The sequence below is a fragment of the Mobula hypostoma genome, chromosome 2, assembly GCF_963921235.1.
Source record: "Mobula hypostoma chromosome 2, sMobHyp1.1, whole genome shotgun sequence".
Taxonomy (NCBI): Eukaryota; Metazoa; Chordata; class Chondrichthyes; order Myliobatiformes; family Myliobatidae; genus Mobula; species Mobula hypostoma.
Genome location: NC_086098.1, coordinates 35,866,709 through 35,888,211, shown reverse-complemented (window position 1 = coordinate 35,888,211; position 21,503 = coordinate 35,866,709). Strand labels below are relative to the sequence as shown.

The window sequence follows — 21,503 nt, the reverse complement described above, 5'->3', positions numbered from 1 at the left end:
TTAAGAACATCTTCAAAAACTGGTGTCTCCAGCAGGTGGCAGCCATCATTAAGGACCCTCACCATTTGGGTCTTGTCCTTTTCTCATCACTACCCATCAGGAAGGAGGTACAGGAGCTTGAAGGCCCACACTCAAAGTTTTAGGAAGAGCAAATAGATAAATTGATACATCATTAAGCTGGAACAACTTCTTCCCCTCTGCTATCTGATTGTGAAAGGTCCATGAATGCTGCCTCACTGTTTTGTTTTCTTGTTGTACTATTAATCAGTTATTAAATTTATGTCTCTCTTACTGTAACTCGCAGTAATTTTTTTAATGTACTGCGCTGTACCGCAGCCACTAAACAAGAAATTTCACGACATCTATCTGAGAATAAACCTGATTCTGATTCTGGTCAACTTGTGGAATAATTGACAAGGATAGTAATGATAATTGTAGGCAGCAGATAATAGTTTTGATTAAACGTTCAGATTAATGATAGGTCATGTAATGGGGATGGTCTCATTAAACTGCGTTTGTGGCTGGGAAGTTGCAGCTCCTGGGAGAACTCACTGGGGCTGTGGACTGCTTGTCCCTGAATGCTCCCTTCTGATCTCAGTGCTCCAAGAGGCTTCCTAAAAAGGAGCATGGTATTGGATACTGACCAGCAAGGGAACGTAGAAAGTAGAAAGTAGAATAGTACAGCACAGTTTAGGCCCTTCGGCCCACAATATTGTGCCGACCCTTAAACCCTACCTCCCATATAACCCCCCCAACTTAAATTCCTCCATATACTCCAAGTGTGGTCTAATCAGAGTTTTATAGAGCTGCATCATTACCCCGCGACTCTTAAACTCTATCCCTTGACTTATGAAAGCTAAGACCCCATAAGCTTTCCTAACTACCCTATCCACCTGTGAGGCAACTTTCATGGATATATGGACATGTACCCCCAGATCCCTCTGCCCCTCCACACTACCAAGTATCCTGATACTTACTTTGTACTCTGCCTTGGAATTTGTCCTTCCAAAGTGTACCACTCACATTTCTCCGGGTTGAACTCCATCTGCCATTTCTCAGCCCACTTCTGCATCCTATCAATGTCTGTCTGCAATCATTGGCAATCCTCTACACTATCCACTTCACCACCAACCTTTGTGTCGTCTGCAAACTTGCCAACCCACCCTTCTACCCCCACATCTAAGTCGTTAATAAAAATCACAAAAAACAGGGGTCCCAGAACTGATCCTTGTGGGACACCACTAGTCACAACTCTCCAATCCAAATGTACTCCCTCCACCACAACCCTCTGCTTTCTGCAGGCAAGCCAATTCTGAGTCCACCTGGCCAAACTTCCCCGGATCCCATGCCTTCTGACTTTCTGAATAAGCCTACCGTGTGGAAGCTTGTCAAATGCCTTACTAAAATCCCTGTAGATCACATCTACTGCATTACCCTCATGTATATGCCTGGTCACCTCCTCAAAGAACTCTATCAGGCTTGTTAGACATGATCTGCCCTTCACAAAGTCATGCTGACTGTCTCTGATCAGGCCATGATTCTCTAAATGCCCATAGATCCTATCTCTAAGAATCTTTTCCAACAGCTTTCCCACCACAGACGTATGACTCACTGGTCTATAATTACCTGGACTATCCCTACTACCTTTTTTGAACAAGGGGACAACATTCACCTCCCTCCAATTGTCTGGTACCATTCCCCTGAACAACAAGGATATGAAGATCCTAGCCAGAGGCTCAGCGATCTCTTCCCTCGCCTTGTGGAGCAGCCTGGGGAATATTCCGTCATGACGGAATGAGGTAACAGTAGGCTTATAACTGCAAGGAATGTTTAAAATAAAATTATCTATAAACTCATACAAAGTCATTAGTGTTAAGGACCACAGAATTTCATTATCACATTGCAGTCCAACTTTCAAATTCGTTCCATAGTCACTGGACTAAATTATAGAGGCGGAGTTTGAATGCAGCAGTTGTTACACACTGAACACTGCAGTCCAGGGAGAAATCAGATCGTCTTTGACAATGGCTGAGAGTTGCAGATGCTTCACAAACAATCTCACAATATTTGATGCTGTTGGCTAACGACTTTCAGCCACATCTAACATGTAATATATTGGTAACAGACACCCATTTGTGTGATCTGCAAACTGATAAAGTTTCCTCTCTCAATCTCTCTGGCTCCATCTTTGGACACAGTCTATCTACTGATATCTTTGAAAAACCCACTGACTCTCAAAGTTGTCTTGAATATGCCTCCTCCCACCCGGTCATTTGCAAAAGTGCCATTCCCTTTTCTCAGTCCCTCCGTCTGTGCTACATCTGTTCTCTGTTTGAGGCTTTTCATTTCAGAACACCTGAGATGTCCTACCTTAAAGAAAAGGGCTTCGCTTCCTCCACCATCAACACTGCCCTCACCCGCACCTCTTCCATTTCGTGCTCATCTGCCCTCACCACCAAACCTAGTATGGTCTCAATATTAAGATCCTCATCTTCATTTGTGAGCTCCTTCAAGTCCTTGTCCCTCTCTAAATCGGGAATCTCCTCAGTAATATAACCCCCAAGGATCTGTACACTCTTCCAACACTGCCTTTTGCACCTGCCCAGTTTTCATTTCTCCATCACTGGTGGCTTAGGTTAGCTGATAACAATTAGGAGTTTTGCAGTTCCCTTCTGAACCTCACCCCTTGCTACTCTGTTTCATACTAGATACTTTAAAAACCCAAATACTTTTACTCATTCCGGTATTTCTTTGTGGTTTAATATCACATTTCGTTGCACAATGTACTGTTGATGTACTTTGGGACGATTTGCCACTTTAACGTTGCCATGGACAGTATATACACAAGCGGTTAGTTTTGCGGTGTACTATGAAAAAATAAACTAGAGCACAGATTTTCATGGATCTATGCTTACATGGATGTCCTATATTAAAGTTTCCAATTTTTTTTCCTTTAGCCCATAGGAGGTGTTTTAAAATTATTAATTTACCTAACAATAATCACATTCTGCAATTAGTTTGATTAATGATGAGTTCGATGTATTGTAACTAGGTTTTCAAAAAGGATAATGAATATTTAAAATTATTTGTCCAGAGGGATCATCAAATCTAGTAATTAAGTATAATTGGTACATTTGATAAAAGCTCCATTTCATGGATATTGAAAGAGAAGTCTGCATTCCTTATTTATGCACTAGACCTTAGAAAGATTGGAATTGTCTTTTTCAGATCAAGAAACTACTGTCAATAAAAGAAAATGTTGAATATACTTTGTAGGTTAGGTAGAATCTGTGGAAAAAGAAACAGAATAAATTTTTGGGCTGGTGAATTTTTCATCAGATCTGGAAAATAAGATTCTTAAGTTTTAATTTGCAAGATACCAGAATATAGCATTAATGGTAGGATGGCAGAATATAGCATTAATGGTAGGACTCTTGGCAGTGTGGAGGATCAGAGGGATCTTGGGGTCTGAGTCCATAGGACACTAAGCAGGTTGACTCTGTGGTTAAGAAGGCATATGGTGCATTGGCGTTCATCAATCATGGGATTGAGTTTAAGAGCCGAGAGGTAATGTTGCAGCTATATAGGACCCTGGTCAGACCCCACTTGGAGTACTGTGCTCAACTCTGGTTGCCTCACTACAGGAAAGACGTGGAAACCATAGAAAGGGTGCAGAGGAGATTTCCAAGGATGTTGCCTGGATTGGGAAGCATGCCTTATGAGAATAGGTTGAGTGAACTCGGCCTTTACTCCTTGGAGTGACGGAGGATGAGAGGTGACCTGATAGAGGTGTACAAGATGATGAGAGGCATTGATCATGTGGATAGTCAGAGGCTTTTCCCCAGGGCTGAAATGGCTAGCACGAAAGGGCATAGTTTTAAGGTGCTTGGAAGAAGGTACAGAGGAGATGTCAGGGGTTAAGTTTTTTACACAGAGAGTGGTGAGTGCGTGGAATGGGCTGCCGGTGGTGGAGGCGGAAATGATAGGGTCTTTTAAGAGACTCCTGGATGACTACATGGAGCTTAGAAAAATAGAGGGCTATGGGTAATGCCTAGGTAGTTCTAAGGTAAGGACATGTTCGGTACAGCTTTGTGGGCCGAAGTGTCTATATTATGCTGTAGGTTTTCTATGTTTTTCTATGTTTCTATGGCAGAGAGGGCAAAAAACAAGGGGCAGATATCAGAATAACCTGCATGACAGAGTGATGATAAAAGACACTGAAGGGAAAAATGGAGAAGTCAAATGAACTCTACTTTCTTAGAAGTTTGCATAGATTCGTCCTCATCTGGAATTTTGACAAAGGTGCACTGTGGAGAGTATATCAACTGGTTGTATCACAGCCTAGTATGGAAACACCAATGCCCAAAAATGGAAAAGCCTACAAAAGATGGTGGGCACAGCCCAGTCCATCACAGGAAATGCCCTCCCAACCATTGCAGAAATTCATCTGGTCTCAATGCAAAATAACACAGATACTGGAAATCAGAAATTAAAAAAAACAGGGTGCACTAGGTCAGCAAAGGCCAAAGGGCTGAATTGACATGTTGCCTGGACTCACCACCTGTACACTCACCTGGTCTTCCTGATTTCCATGCTGGGAATTATACTTCCAATTGCTGTTTCACTCTACTCTGGGCCTGAGAATCCAAGTATGTTCAGGTTCTGTTGTTGATCATTGTGTGGAACAAGTGAGGGAGTAAAATACCAGATGAAGTGGTACATACGCCTATCGCTCTGTTTATTCTGGATTTACGGAAGTACACCTTAGTCCAGTACCTGCTGGGGAGCACACTGAATTCCGCTAATTCCTTTTGAAACTGCCAGCCTCATTTCACCCAGTGTAAGTGGCCTTTGAAGGCTTTGCTTTGGACTCTGTCAGGGCTAAGGTGGATGATCTGAAGAGCCCAATACCAAATCTTGCTGCCCAAGCAATGATCCTCTGTAACACCAAACAGAGGAAACCATACACATAGCTAATGGCCATATTAAGAAATTTCAAGCTGATTTGGTTGCAGTAAGGAAAGATCAAGATACACTTCATACTTACCTTACAACACTTCTGATTGAAACATATAAGATTATTAGGGGATTGGACAAGCTAGAGGCAGGAAACATGTTCCCGATGTTGGGGGAGTCCAGAACCAGAGGCCAAAGTTTAAGAATAAGGGGTAGACAATTTAGAACGGAGTTCAGGAAAAACTTTTTCACACAGAGGGTTGTGGTTCTGTGGAATTCTCTGCCTCAAGGCAGTGGAGGCCAATTCTCTGGATTCTTTCAAAAAAGAGTTAGATAGCGCTCTGAAAGATAGCGGAGTGAAGGGATATGGAGAGAAGGAAGGAAAAGGGTACTGATTGTGGATGATCAGCCATGATCACAGTGAATGGTGGTGCTGGCTCGAAGGGCTGAATGGCCTACTCCTGCACCTATTGTCTATTGTCTGTAACACTTCTTGTGACATAAATACTCTTAGGCTGCTGCTGTTGTCATCACTGGAGGGGGACATTATAACCAGCTAGTAAACAACTACTTAGGTAGTTATAGCTTTGACCATTTTTAAGATCAAATACCACCCTGATTCATTTTGTGTTTGTTTGGTATTATTTCCTGTGCTCAACAGTGTGGTGTGTCTTTTTTTAAGCATGTACCTGGAAATTCAAGATCTCAAAAACCACATCTCTGTCACAAATGAATGAGTATCATTTGTGGTGGCTTGACCTGAATGTCAGATATTTGCCTTGCCTATGTGGTGGTTGATTCAAGTATTTCCATGATGGGAAGCAAAGGAAGTGCTGGACTGCCTGGCACTTTTGATGGACAGGATGCAGCACAAAGTTTGTTGTGATCACCAGAGAGTGACAGTTAGAATGAAAGGTTTACTCAGCTGGGTTCGCAAAGGTGGACTTGAAATGGTTGAGTCCAGAGGAGATTAATATCTTTTTAAAAATCTCTTTGGTGATTGTAAACAATTTTTATGAACGTTTTAACTTTCTCACCATGCCTGTGAATTTAACCCTTTTAACTATGTGGGGAAAACCAAGCTTAAGCAATAAACAGTGTTTCCTCTGTTTATTTATCGATCCTTGGGGTTTTTCTGGGAGTCAAGACTGGCGAGCAGATTTAATTCCAATATTTCAGTTTATTTTGGGGTACAAATGTACAAATACTAAGCAAACTAAATAAAGAGCTGAGAATGATACTTTGAGATAGCAGACAACACACATCAAAGTTGCTGGTGAACGCAGCAGGCTAGGCAGCATTTGTAGGAAGAGGTGCAGTCGACGTTTCAGGCCGAGACCCTTCGTCAGGACTAGATTTTTGAGATAGCAGAGATGCTTTGCTTCAGTATTCACTACGGAAAAGGATCTTGGCGATTGTAGGGATGATTTACAGTGGATTGAAAAGCTTGAACATATAGGCATCAAGAAAGAGGATGTGCTAGAGTTTTGGAAAGCATCAAATTGGATAAGTCTCTGGGACCGGACGGGATGTACCCCAGGCTACTGTGGAAGGCGAGGGAGGGGATTGCTGAGCCTCTGGCAATGAACTTTACATCATCAATGGGGACGGGAGAGGTTCCGGAGGATTGCAGGGTTGCAGACGTTGTTCCCTTATTCAAGAAAGCCCAGGAAATTATAGACCAGTGAGTCTTACTTCAGTGGTTGGTAAGTTGATGGAAAAGATCCTGAGAGGCAGGATTTATGAACATTTGGAGAGGCATAAAATGATTAGTAATAGTCAGCATAGCTTTGTCAAAGGCAGGTCATGCCTTACGAGCCTGATTGAATTTCTTGAGGATGTGAGTAAACACATTGATGAAGGTAGAGAAGCAGATGTAGTGTATATGGATTTCAGCAAGGCATTTGACAAGGTACCCCATGCAAGGCTTATTGAGAAAGTAAAGAGGCATGGGATCCAAGGGGACCTTGCTATGTGGATCCAGAATTGGCTTGCTCACAGAAGGCAAAGAGTGGTTGTAGAAGGGCCATATTCTGCATGGAGGTCAGTGACCAATAGTGTGCCTCAGGGATCTGTTCTGGGACCCCTTCTCTTTGTGATTTTTATAAATGACCTGGATGAGGAAGTGGAGGGATGGGTTTGTAAATTTGCTGATGACACAAAGTTTGGGAGTGTTGTGGATAGTGTGGAGGGTTGTCAGAGGTTACAGCGGGATATCAATAGGATGCAAAACCGGGCTGAGAAGTAACAGATGGAGTTCAACCCAGGTAAGTGTGAGGTGGGTTCTTTTTTAATATCTACATGCTCAAGCTTTTTGTCCACTGTAAGTCATCCCCACAATCACCAAGATCCTTTTCCATAGTGAAAACTGAAGCAAAGATTTCATTAAGTACTTCCACTCTCTCCTCCGGTTCCATACACACTTTTCCACTGTCACGTCTTATCCTCTTGCTCTTCACATACTTGTAGAATGCCTTGGAGTAATCCTTAATCCTGCTCACCAAGGCTTTCTCGTGGTCCCTTCTGGCTCTCCTAATTTCATTCTTAAGCCCTTTCCTGCTATCCTTATAATCTTCTCGATCTCTATCATTACCTAGTTTTTTGAAACTTTCGTAAGCTTTTCTTTTCTCCTTGACTAGATTTTCAACAGCCTTTGTGCACCATGGTTCCTGTACCCCACCATCCTTTCCCTGTCTCATTGGCACATACCTATGTAGAATGCCATGCAAATATCCCCTGAACATTTGCCACATTTCTGCTGTACATTTCCCTGAGAACATTTGTTCCCAATTTATGCTTCCAAGTTCCGGCCTGATAGCTTCATATTCCCCTTACACCACTTAAACACTTTCCTAACTCGTCTGTTCCTATCCTTCTCCAGTGCTATGGTAAAGGAAATAGAATTGTGATCACTATCTCCAAAATGCTCTCCCACTGGGAGACCTAGCACCTGACCAGGTTCATTTCCCAATACCAGGTCAAGTGTAGCCTCGCCTCTTGTAGTCTTATCTACATATTGTGTCAGGAAACCTGAACAAACTCCACCCCATCTAAACTCCTTGGGAGATGCCAATCAATATTTGTGGCAGGGATGAAGGAACTGAGAAAATGGAACACATGTTTGCAGGAGACCGTATGGGAAGAGGAATTGTCAAGATAGCCATGGGAATTGATAGGTTTATAAACGATGTTGTTTAACATTTTGTCTCCGGAGGTTTGCAGGAAGGGCACCATCAATGGTGGAATGAAGAAAAGGTAAGCAAATAACACATAGAACATGAGCTGCAAAGTCAGTTCAGCACTGAAGCAAGGGAAACCAGATTTGGGACCCAAGACTCCTGCACCTCCCGCCCAATGATAGTAGAGAGAAGAGAGGGAGATGGATCAAACTACAGGCAGACAGAGCTGAACATTGGCTTGTTTTCCATTCTCAGGACTCAATGCTTTAATCTGCCTGGATGCTTTAGGTGCCGAGTGATGGAACTGAAACATTAAGTCTGTTTCTCTTTGCATAGATGCTGCCTGGCATACTGAATCTTTCCAACATTTTTGGTCTTTTATTTCATACTTCTGACATCATAGTTTTTGATTTTCAATTGCTGCTAAGTTATGGCCCTTGGTACTGTCATGAGAAGTTTCAGATATGTTGATGCTTTGAGAAGGATGTTCCTGTAATTGTTTGAGAGACAAAGAAATGGGAAAAACTGTTGAAAAGCTGAAATGGAGGTAAAACAAAAGGATACCAATAGCATGTAATGTGCTGGATATTCTATGTAACTTTAAATAGTTATGTAAGTTTCACTTGTCATTAGTTTGTTAGCTCTTTCTGTCTCATGAAAATGCTCTGTTGTCCCAGATTAAATTTAGTATTGATTAGACTTAAGTACATAGGACATTGAACATTACAGCTGAGTACAGGCCATTTGGCGCACGATGTAGACTTACGAATGTACTCTGAGATCAATCTAATCCTTCCCTCTTACAGAGCTCTACATTTTTCTTGTTGAACCACTCTATGCTCTATTCTAATCTATACAATGAACTGCTTGCTTTTCACAAACCTTACAATCTCCTACTTCATATTTTACATCAAAAAGTAGTGGAAACAGCCCAGTCCACCATGGGTAAAACTCTCCTCACCATTGAGCGCTGTCGCAGGAAAGCAGCATCCATCATCAAGGACCCCCACCATTCAGGTCATGCTCTGTCCTTGCTGCTGCCATCAGGAAGGTGGTACAGGAGCCTTATGACTCAGACCACCAGGTTCAGGAAGCATTATTACCCCTCAACCATCAGGCTCTTGAACCAAAGGGGATAACTTCATTTAACTTCACTTGTTCTATTACTGAAATGTTCCCACAACCTATGGGCTCACTTTCAAAGACTCTTAATCTTGTGCTCTGAATATTTATTGCTTGTTTATTTATTTATTCCTATTATTTCTCCCTGTTTTGTATTTGCATCGTTTGTTGTCTTTCGTACACCAGTTGAACACCTAATTAGTGCAGTCTTTCATTGTTGATTTACTATAGTTAGTACTCAATTATGGATTTATCGAGTATGCCCAGAAGAAAATGAATCTCAGGAGTACACATGGTGACATACGTGTATATTGATAATAAATTTACTTTGAACTTGAACAACCCCAAAGGTTTTCTAAACCTCTGTATAATCTCTGAACAATCTCTGGACTTCCAGTGAGTTGGAGCATATTGGGACTGCGCTCCTGTTTTGCCTGAATCTCTTGCCGTAGCTTGCGGCACCAATATTCCATCTGGTTGGGATCACATTCAAACCTGGGATCTAGTGGTGACGCTGTACTGCTTTAACTCCATCACCAATGCTGTGCACTATTTTGACAAGATCTGTTTCTGTTTGTGTAATATTTAAAGGAGATGATTTGAAAACCCTTTGGGGATGAAATAAATAGTTTTGCAATGTGGGATTTGATTTTCAGTGCTGTTTCATTTAATTCTCCATGCAGGTTACTATAAGAACAATACCAAAGTTGCCATTAAAATGTTGAAGGAGGGCAGCATGTCTCCACAGGCTTTTCTGGAAGAAGCCAACCTTATGAAGACACTTCAACATGACAAGTTGGTGCAGCTGTATGCAGTTGTGACAAAGGAGCCCATATATATAGTGACTGAATTTATGGCAAAAGGTACAGTAATTAAGGTGTGGATTGTAAGTTTGCAGATGACATGAATGTTGGTGGTGTTGTAGTGTAGAGGGTAGTCGTAAGTTACAAAGAGTTACAGACAGGATGCAAAGCTGGGCAGAGGAGTGGCAGATGGAGTTCAATCCAGAAAAGTATGAGGTGATACACTTTGGAAGTTTGAACTTGAAGACAGAATACAAGATTAATAACAGGATTCTTAGCACCATGGAGGAACAAATGGATCTTGGAGTCCAAGTCCACTAATCTCTCAAGTTGCTGCGTAGGTTGTTAGGGTGGTTAAGAAGACATGGAGGATTATGGGTTGTGTAGGAGGGAGGGGTTAGGTTGTTCGTGGGTTGGGTTTACATAATGGCCTTCATTAGTCAGGGGAATTGAGTTCTAGAGCTGTGAGTTGCAGTTGCAGCTCTATAAACCTCCCATGAGGCCACACTTAGAGTATTGTGTTCAGTTCTAGTTGCCTCATTATGGGAAGGACATAGAAGTTTTACAGAGGCTGTAGGGGAGATTTACCAGGATGCTGCATGGACATGCCTTGTGTGGAAAGGTTGAGCAAGTTATGGCTTTTCTCTATGGAGTAAAGGAGGATGAGAGGTGACTTGATAGAGGTGTATAAGATGATGAGAGACATAAATAGAGTCGATAGCCAGCATCTTTATCATATGGTGGCAATGGCAAATACCAGAAAACAAGCATTTAAGGCAAGTGGACAGAAGTTTAGGGGAGATGTCAGAAAGAGTACTTTTACACAGGAAGTGGTAGGTGCCTAGGAGGCACTGCTGGGAGTGATGGTCGAGGCTGATACAATCAGGCCTTTAGGAAGTTCTTAGATAGGCATGTGGCTGAAAGAAAAATGGAGGATTGTGAGTTGTGTAGGAGGGAGGGGTTAGATTGATAGTGGTTTATATAGGTCAGCACAATATTGTGGGCTGAACAGCCTGTACAGTGCTACACTTCTCTCGTTGCTTTTTACTTTTCATTAGTGGGTTTAATGTGATTTGACTGTTCATTTCATCTTTTTTCAGGTAGTTTGCTGGATTTTCTAAAGACTAGCGAAGGAGCAAAGTTACAGATGACAAAATTAATTGACATGTCGGCTCAGGTTGGTCTTCTGGAAGTGATTTACATTCTTTTGCCTGTTTCCTTCAGTTCACTGTGAATGGCACTCCAGGGAAATGACTCCCTCGGACTGTACCGGGATGCTTTAAGTTTTTGCTGACATTTCAGTGTGTTGCTTGGAATGACTCTCAAGGAAACTAGGTTTTAGGAGGAATGACTTGGTTAAAATTATACAGGCTGAAAGAGGCTGTTGAACTCCCTGGAATGAGTGCCCTTGTCCTTCCCCAGAGCTCTGACAAAATTTCATCCCTTCTCATATCAAACAACAGGAATTCTGCAGATGCTGGAAATTCAAGCAACATACATCAAAGTTGCTGGTGAACGCAGCAGGCCAGGCAGCATCTATAGGAAGAGGCGCAGTCGACGTTTCAGGCCGAGACCCTTCGTCAGGACTAACTGAAGGAAGAGTGAGTAAGGGATTTGAAAGCTGGAGGGGGAGGGAGAGGGAGCTTTCAAATCCCTTACTCACTCTTCCTTCAGTTAGTCCTGACGAAGGGTCTCGGCCTGAAACGTCGACTGCGCCTCTTCCTATAGATGCTGCCTGGCCTGCTGCGTTCACCAGCAACTTTGATGTATGTTCCTTCTCATATCAATGTCACCGGAAATGGATCTGAGTGAAATAAATAGTCAGCCCTCCTTATCAGCGAGTTCCGCATGCGCGAATACAACCAACCGCGAATCGAGAAAACCCGGAAATGCTCTTCCAGCACTTGCTGTTCGAGCATGTACAGACTTTTTTTTTCTTGGCATTATTCCCTAAACAATGCAGTATAACAACTATTTTACATAGCATTTACATTGAATTAGGTATTGTAAGTAATCTAGAGATGATTTAAAGTATACGGGAGGATGTGTGTAGGTTATCGTGGATCAGGATCGAAAAAAAATCAGAAGTTCTCTTACTAAGTAAATCGGAACAGGTACATCCGGTAATATTTAGCGTCAGTTAGCCAAACGTTTGTCTTAGTATATAGTATATATTTGACCTTTCTATGCATATAAAATACTTGAGAAACGTATGTTTCAGTGCCAGGCTCGGGAACAGATATTCCCAAGTGCGATCCAGTGACAGACTGCTCCCGAGCGCGCTCTCAATCCGTGCCGGGTTGATGTGAAGGATCAAAAACCCCAAACTCCAAAACCCAATAATTAAACCACTGCGTTGCTTAGTAATAATTGTAGCTTTAATCGAGGCAGGGCCTTTCTCACTTTATCCTTTAAAATTGTTCGGATCGTTGACCGACTGTAGCCTAATGCTTTTCCAATGACCGATGGCATTTCACCTCTTTCCGATCGCTTTATTATTTCCACTTTATTTTCAATCGTGATCGTGATTATTGTTGTGAACAGAAAAACTGCGGATTCAGAGCTGCGCCGCCGGGTCCTAATGTCTACCGCACTGAGACAGGTTAAATAAGGTCTGGGGTTCCGCTGGGTCCTGAGATCCACCATATTTAGACAGGTTGAATAAAGGACTTGAGCATCCGCGTTTTTTGGTATCCGCGAGGGATCCCGGAACCAATCCCTCGCAGATAAGGAGGGCCTACTGTACCATTTCATTCTTAATTGGTGCTCTCCTAAATGGCATCTCTAATTACATTGTTGACACAAATCCCAAACTAGGAAACACAGTTCACACTGATCCTCCACTGGGGCAAAAAAATACAAATTCCTGCCATTTCTTTTGGATTTCTGCGCAGATTCTATGGCAGAAATTCCAAATAAGCTGCATGGTCTTGTGGCCATTCTTATTATTTTTATTTCTTGCACGACAGCTGTGCTTCTTTACAAACCAGTAATCTTTTGCCTGTAATGATAACCACTGAGTGCAGCCAGAGACATGATAATGACCAAGTGTTAAAAGGAAGTAAAACAGACAAGGGTGAACAATCCATAACCTTCCAGGTGAGCATTTCATGAACTTGAGGTGTGACTAGATACATCAAGATAAGTATGAAGTTACTTATTTTGTAGAGGAGAGATTAAGCAATTTTATTGTCCGGAAGGTTATAGTCTATGATGCAACCTGTGTTGGTTGGAATTGCCACTTCTTGGCCAAATAGAAACAGAATCAATGTTTCAGGTCTCTTTCTGTAGATGCTGCCTGATCTGCTGAGAGTTCCCAGCATTTCCTCTTTTTGTTTCACATTTCCAGCATCTGCTAATTACCTTTCATTTCCTCCTGCTTTTCGGTTGGTTCATCTAACAAGCAGTGGCACTCTGACCCTTGGCAGAAGTGGGGCCTAATTGTGGGACAGGTTGGCTTAAAGCTGAGGTGTCAGAGAGTCATAGAGAAGTACAGCACAGAAACAGGCCCTCCAGCCCATCTAGTCCATGCCAAAAACATTTAAACTGCCATCCAAACACCTATCCAAAATTCTCTTAAATGCTGAAATCGAGTTTGCATGCACCACTTGTGCTGGCAGCTCATTCCACACTCAACAGCCCTCTGATTGAAGGAGTTCCCCTCATGTTTCCCTTAAACTTTTCACCTTTCATCTTAAGCCATGACCTCTGGTTGTAGTGCTACCCAACCTTAGTGGAAAAAAGCCTGCTTGCATCTATTCAATGTACATTTTCTTTGCACTTTCAATCTTATTTACATTTTTCCTGGAGGGAGGTGACCAAAACTGCAATGTCTCATACAACTTAAACATAACATCCCATCTTCTATACTCAATGCATTGATTTATGAAGGCCAATGTGCCAGAAGCTTTCTTTATGATCCTATCTACCTGTGACACCACTTTCAATGAATTATGGACTTGCATTCCCAGATCCCTTTGTTCTACTGTACTCCTCAGTGCCTTACCATTCACTGTGTAAGATTTACCCTTCTACAGAAGTGCAAAACCTCGCGCCCGTCTGCCTTAAATTCTATCTGCCATTTTTCAGCCCACTTTTCTGGCTGATGCAGATCTCTCAGCAAGCCATGATAGTCTTCCTTGCTGTTCACTACTCCTCCAGTCTTGTTGTCATCCACAAATTTGTTGATCCAGTTAAACACATTATCCAGATCATTAATATAGTTGACAAACAACAATAGCAGCAATCCCTGTGGCACACCGCTAGTCACAGGGCTCCAGTCAGAGAGTACCACCACTCTCTGGCTTCTCCCACAAAGCCAATGTCTAATCCAATTTACTACCTCATCCTGAATGCCGAGCGACTGAACCTTCTTGACCAGCCTCCCATGTGGGACCTTGTCAGATACCTTGCGAAGGTCCATGTAGACAACATCCATTGTCTTGTCTTCATCCATTTTCCAGGTAACTTGTGCACAGAAGAATTGGTTTTTACTATTTATGAGCGACACCCGTGCCCTGTGACTGAAATTATACTTAAAAATAAATAAATTAAAATCCAAATGCGCAACTTTTCAATTCCTGGAATCCTGAAAGAAATACCAAATGGGTGGGAAACTACTCAGCAGGTCAGGCAGCACCTGGGTAGACACAAGTCTGCCGTGTAAGTTATGGGAGTTGTTGAACTTTGTTGAAGTTAGTTAAAATCTCAGTTTTTGACAAAAATTATACAGATCTCCATATGGAGACCAGTTAAAAGAATAAACCCAGATCTTTTCATGTGGCCAGATGCTGCATGTGTACTCTAGTCCTGTGTGTTGATGTAATGGAAACAGTAACCGGAATAGTTTGCTACCAATGAAAGTGCATATAAAGTATGGGGTGATTGCAAGAAAAGCAATTAGGTAGTTAGGTTGCGGTACTGGGTCCAATATCCCACTAAATGTGAAGTAAATGCAACTAAACATGAAGGGGAACTTGTGTTCAGAAGATGATGAGTTAAAATCAATGTGGCCGAGTGTCAAATAGCCATTTCAACAAAGTACAAATAACAGAAAAACTAGAAGGAAATGTTTTGACAGGGTTTAGAGATGGTTTTTGATAGATTTTAAAATTTAGGTTAGTCTCCTAGCCTATTTTTTTTCATGGCTGCTCTCCTGATTCACAGGTGTAATCTGTGATAAGACACTTAATTTGCATTTGTAAACATTTGCTGCAGCTATAAATCAGCCATACCTTTAACTCAACACATTGAATACAGCTCCCATATGCAACATGTTACAGCTGTTGTCAGTTTCTGGGTTGAGTTGAGGTGAGAGTCTGTTTGTATCAATGATCTTTTACAGCTGTCAGTAATCTCAGAGGATGGAGGCTCAGAGTATGGTAGACCTCTACAATCGATGGAATCAAACAAGATAACTTAGTTTGAAATCTTAAAGAAAAAAATTTCTACTGTTTTCTTCCCCCCTGAATCTACTAAACTACAAAGCTGAATGACAGACAAGAGAAATTCTGCAGATGCTGGAAATCTGAGCAACACACACACAGTGCTGGAGGAACTCAGCAGACCAGGCTGCATCTATGGAAAAGAGTAGAGTCTACGTTTCGGACCGAGATCCTTCATCAGGACTGGGAAAAAAGATGAGCAGTCAGAGTAACTCCTCATCTTTTGTTTTTGAGTGCTGTTGAGGGCTCTTGGCCTGAAACGTTGAGTGTACACTTTTCCACAGATGCTGCCTGGCCTGCAAAATACAAAGTTGATTAATTTCAATCTTTTTATGAAACAGATACAAAAGGAGAGTTAACCTATGTTAACTTCAATGTTGCTAAAATTAGACACATGCTCTCGGCAGGAGAAAATGCTAATTTAGGAAGATGGGTGGCCTATCAGAGAAGGCTGTTGTTGCTTTACTTTTACCTCTTATCAGCTTTGAGATCAGTAGAGGAAATGATTTCACTGCCTCTATTTTCCACTGTGATAAACAGGTTTTTTTAAAAAAATGACCCAAATTGAGGAAATGAAATATAACAGACGTCTGTCTGTTATAGATTGGAATAGTTTGTTTTATTTGTGTTGAGTGGAGACTTCTGAGTGATGACAGTTCAAAAAGTGTAGCTCTATTGTGCTGTCCAAATTGTGTACTATGACAACAAAACAAAATCTGGTGAGCTCAGGCCGAGATTGTACAATCCAAGAAGAGTTACTGCAAAGTAACACACACAAAATGCTGGACAAAATCCGCAGGTCAGGCAGCATCTATGGAGAGGAACAAAGAGTCAACCTTTTTGGGATGAGACTCTTCATCTGGCATGGATAGGAAGGGGGAAGAAGCCAGAATAAGAAGGTGGGACGAGGTGAAGAAGTAGGTGAAGTTATGAAAAGGGCAAGGTAGGTAGGGAAGGGGGGGATAAAGTGAGAAGCAGAGAGATAATAGGTGAAAAGGGCAAAGGGCTGATGGAAAAGAATCCCAGGGTTGTATATAGTGACATATATGTACATTGACAGTAAATTTACTTAAAGCTTTCAACTTTGAAGAAGGAATCTGATAGAAGAAGAGAGTGGGCCTATGGGAGACAGGAAAATGTTATGAGTTACTGCAAATTTTGGACTTAACTGGCAAATGTAATGTTTGCACCAAGTCTACAGAAAGAAGTTAAAAGGCAGCCAGTCTTACAGTATGCTGCTAGAAAAGACCACAGTGAGGCTTGAACAACAACAACAACAAAGCTTTAATTAGAAGGAAAAATAACATCTAGGCAAAGATACCACAGCGGTCCATTTTCACAAACAATGGTGAAGTACAGGTCCAGTTGATTTGATTTTGGTGGTTTTGAAATCCCCTCACCGAGGGGAAAAAACAGTTTGTGTCAATATAGAGTGACCTCAGTCTGACATATTTGGCTCAGGTATACCATTCAGCCTTCATTGGAAGCCTCTAACTGCACACCCCTTGTATCGCTGACTTCTTTTTTGTTGCTTTTGGTAATTTTCCACTGAACCCTTTGTCTATCTTTGAGTTATTTGTTTTCCTGGCTGGCCATAACTGTACTCATCTTCATCCAGAAGTCTATAACCTGATAAATTCAGTGAATCTTATCCTGGGATCCTCTTTTTTTTTTATTAACACCGGCCTTTTATACTTACTCTCTTTTTTTTCCCCTTTCATCGGTCATTACCAAAGCTTAAGAACTTGCTGTCCAGCATCCTCTCTTTAAACCCCTATGGTGTCCTGTTCTTCTGAACATTATTCTTTGATGTATTGGCTTCGTGATGTTGAGTGGCAGCTAGACATCTCCCCCTTGAGAAGAAAAGATTTTAAAGCAACCCCTTTAAAGCAACATCTAGACCTAATTATTCTATTTAAAGTTATTTTGCTTATTTGTGGAGGTTGGGATAATTATATACTTCCATAGCATTTGCAGAGATACAGAGCTGAGTCTTCATGCTAGGACAAACCCTGCAGAAAGGTGGCCATCAATGAAGTTGAAAGAGGAGAAAGGTCTGTTGGAATTCCTGTAGCTTGTCCAGGCTAGTTCCAAGGAAGAAAGTTGCCCTTGAAAGGGCTGTACATGCCATACTGAAGTTATTATTAATAATTAGTTAAAAGCTGATGAAACAGAATTTTGTAGTGGAGGAAGTGGTCAGGATCAGCAAGGCACAGTGGGAGACTGTAGAATTGACCACCTAAATCAACTTGTATGAAAATCTCTGGAAGAACTTAAAGAAAGATTTTACAAATTTATACAGAAGAATTTGTAGAATAAAAACACCTTTATTATATTTAAGTTTAATTGTCATTCAACCATTCACATACACACAGCCAAACAAAATAACGCTCCTCCAGGGCCAACATGCAAAACACAGCTCATACAGTCACAAAAATAAAGTTACCACAAGTCACAATCAAAAGAAAATCTACGGATGTTGGAAATCTGAGCAGCACACACACAAAATGCTGGAGGAATTCAGCAGGCCAGGCAGGACTGCGGAAGGTTTTGGGCCCGAAACGTCGACTGTACTTTTTCCCATAGATGCTGCCTGGCCTGCTGAGTTCCTCCAGCATTCTGTGTGTGTGTTGCCGCAGGTCCGTGAGCGGCAAAGCCTGAAGGTTGATAGTGCAGGTGATGTTGTCCCATAGCCACATTTCTGCAAGAGTAAGAATATTTCCAATAACATCTCAGATAAGTGCAGCAGGAATTGTCCTTGAGTAATGTTGAGAACTGAATTTTGATCAGACTTCTCTGTGAGCTTTAATAGAATTGGAATGTAAATTTAGCATACTGATGTGGTTCTCGTTTCTAAATACTGAGTGAAATGGGACAAGGATGTGTCTGGCTCAGAGAAAGGAATCAACTGCATATGCAAGTCTAACAGTTTATCATGAAAAAAATGGAGGGCAAATTATTTAAATAACCATATACTGGCAAATTTTATATATAGAATGTATATTTTTTTCAGGTGGCAGAGGGCATGGCATATATTGAACAGAAAAAATACATCCACAGGGATCTGCGAGCTGCCAATATATTGGTATCAGAAGCATTGGTCTGCAAGATTGCAGATTTTGGTCTTGCCCGACTTATAGATCATGAATACACAGCACGTGAAGGTAAGCCTTTGTTAAGCTCTTGCTTTGAGTGCCAAAACATACTTGACACATTTTTTTATTTTGGAAATACTTTAGCCCTGTGGCCCCAGCTCCATTAAGTCAAAAGGCTGTGTAAAGATGACCAAGCTGTTTCAGTTTGATGCTGAACCATATGCTACTTTCCAATAGAGCAAATGTATTTTTCATTTCACTTATCTGGGAAGAGGGACCATTCTGGGATCCTGAAAGATTCTGTAATTGCGACTATCATCAACAAAGGAGACAAATCTGATGGCTATAAAAATGGAAGAGTCTCTCCTTTCCAAATGCCCTGGACTGCTTCCTGGCAGTGACTGAAGGGGTGTAGCCAGAATCACTCTATGGATTCACATTGTCTGGAGCAGGGGTCCCCAACCTTTTCTGCACTGCAGACCGGTTTCGTATTGACAATATTCTTGCGGACCGGCCAACCGGGGGGGGGGGTGCGCGCGGGGGGTAGGGTTGCCAATGGACAAGAGTAGCAGTCAAATACTTTGGGTTTACCCCGATAAAGACTACAATGACCATGAAGCCTTGTGCGGGCAGCAGTGCGCATGCGTATGAGATTTTTTTCTACAAATCGTTTTGGGCGATTCTGTTCGGCGGGGGCGGGTTGTTAATCACGACCGGAATATTGGTGATAAGTGGCTAATACATTCAATTTTCTTTCTAAAAGGGTTTCTCTAACAAACTTAATATTAAACACACAGTGCATATTTTCCTCGCATGAATATAGTGATAAGTCAATTATCAGGGGAGGACAGGGGAGCTTGAATTAAGTGTTGAACGAACTTCCAATAGAAGTGGTAGAGGCAGGTTCGATATTATTATTTAAAGAAAAATTGGATAGGTATATAGACAGAAAAGGGATGGAGGGTTATGGGCTGAGTGCAGGTCGGTGGGACTAGGTGAGAGTAGCGTTCGGGATGGATTAGAAGGGCAGAGATTGCCTATTTCCATGCTGTAATTGTTATATGGTTATATAAGTCAATAGCATCATAACATTTTAAGTAACGTTTGGATATTAAACGCACAGCACATATTTTCCCTGTATGAACATATAAAATCATTGCAACACACCAATATCGCTGAATCAGTGGGATCCCTGGGCTTGTTTTCCTGCAACAAGACGGTCCCATCGAGGGGTGATGGGAGACAGCGATACTCGAAGGGGGTTCCTTATGTCCAGTCTACTCAGCAATTTAGTTTTCATTGCATTCATTACAGAGATATGTTGGAAATGGAAGCAATGTTTTCAGTGCTTTCATGGCTATCTCAGGATTTTTAGCCTTGACTTTGATCCAGAATGCCAGCAGAGATGTTAGGTCAAACAGACTTTCCAGCCTGCCATCATTTGCAAGCTTGAGGAGTTGATCTCCTTCCTGTGCTGACATGGATGACGCGCGGGTAATGACCTCGCATGCCTAATGGCTCAACGGTGGCCGTGACAGGGAATGAGGAAAGGTGCAGCTGACTCATATCACCAAATCATATCGCATGCTTTGCGGCCCGGTACCGGTCCGCGGCCTGGTGGTTGGGGACCGCTGGTCTAGAGCAGGGGTTCCCAACTTTTTTATGCCATGGAACAATACCATTAAGCAAGGGATCAATGGGCCCCAGTTTGGGAACCCCTAGTCTAGAGTGATAATGAGCACATTCTTCATTATGATATAAATCCAGGAGAAATCATTTTAATTACTTATTATTATGGCTCAGGAGAAAACCATTCAGCACTGTGGACTTCCGCATGCTCCCAACAAAATAATCTATCACTCTCTTCCCTCTCTTTTCTGCCTTAACCCTGAAGTTGATTATATCTCACACAATGATCTACTTCCCTTTGCTTCATTGGGCACCTGCCTACACAAAGTCATGATTTACAGTAGTCAATGAACAAAATTAGAAAGTGCTTGGGATGTGGGAGAAAATCCATGTGTTTGTGGGAGAACAGGCAAGTTCCATGCAGACTGCATCAGAATGAGACCTGAGCGTAGAATGATGAGGAACAATATCAACACACTATCCCACAGAAGCCTTTGATTCTGTCAATAGAGATATTATGAATTTCTCTGCACCCTGAGACAATCATCTCCATTTCTGTGACCTCTACATGATAACAAGCAAGCAAGCAAATTATATTTCTAGACAATGGGTGCATTGCAGTGTCAGCATAATGTGGCAATGCTGGGGGAGCTAATCTACAGGATAAGCAGGAAGCTTGTTCCAGAAATGTGGTCAGTCCTACGTCGGGCATTGACTCACTGTGCACAGATGAGTGTTGCACGCTTGTCGGGAGAATGGAAATGCAGGGATCCTCTTTAAGTCTCACTCGAATACCAGTACGCTTACTGTGTTTCTGTGTACCTGCGCACTGCTTCTGATGTCTGCTTCCCCGAGTAGCTGTAGTAGGCCCTGATGTGGAGCAAGATCCTACTGCACACGCTAGGCTGTAACTGTGCAACACTTTCGTTATCCCACTGCCTAGTGCGGTAGACTTGCAGATTTTAGTATTCTTCATGGTCAGCAGTGTTTTATAATCATAGAAAAGGTGAACAGGACAAGAAATTTCACCGTCCATTGGACCTGGAGAGGCCACTGTGACTGTGCACACTGCCATCCTATGACGACAGACCTCAGGCCTGGAGCAAAAGTCACAGTCAATAGACAATAGTGATTGCCAACTTCTTGTATGCTTCTGCGATTTTGACTAGCTAGCGTAGGCGCATCAGAGCAATAGAGATTGTATTCACAAAATCCTCCACATACACTAGCAGTGTAACCAAACTGCTGGACTCCTAGCCCAACATCCTCCATACT

General features: G+C 42.1%; 1 protein-coding gene across 8 annotated transcripts in view; it reads left to right on the top strand.

Moving 5' to 3' along the window:
• The window catches only part of blk (BLK proto-oncogene, Src family tyrosine kinase), a 90,516-nt gene that overhangs the window by 61,560 nt on the left and 7,453 nt on the right, over positions 1-21,503 (top strand). For all 8 annotated transcript variants that reach the window (XR_010016344.1, XM_063035448.1, XM_063035456.1 and 5 more), the window contains 3 exons: positions 9,941-10,120; positions 11,161-11,237; positions 18,518-18,668. Coding sequence is in view for 7 of the 8 variants with exons in the window: in XM_063035448.1 (XP_062891518.1) it covers positions 9,941-10,120; positions 11,161-11,237; positions 18,518-18,668 (408 nt within the window). In the remaining variant the exon portion in view is untranslated. The remainder of the gene's footprint in view (positions 1-9,940; positions 10,121-11,160; positions 11,238-18,517; positions 18,669-21,503) is intronic.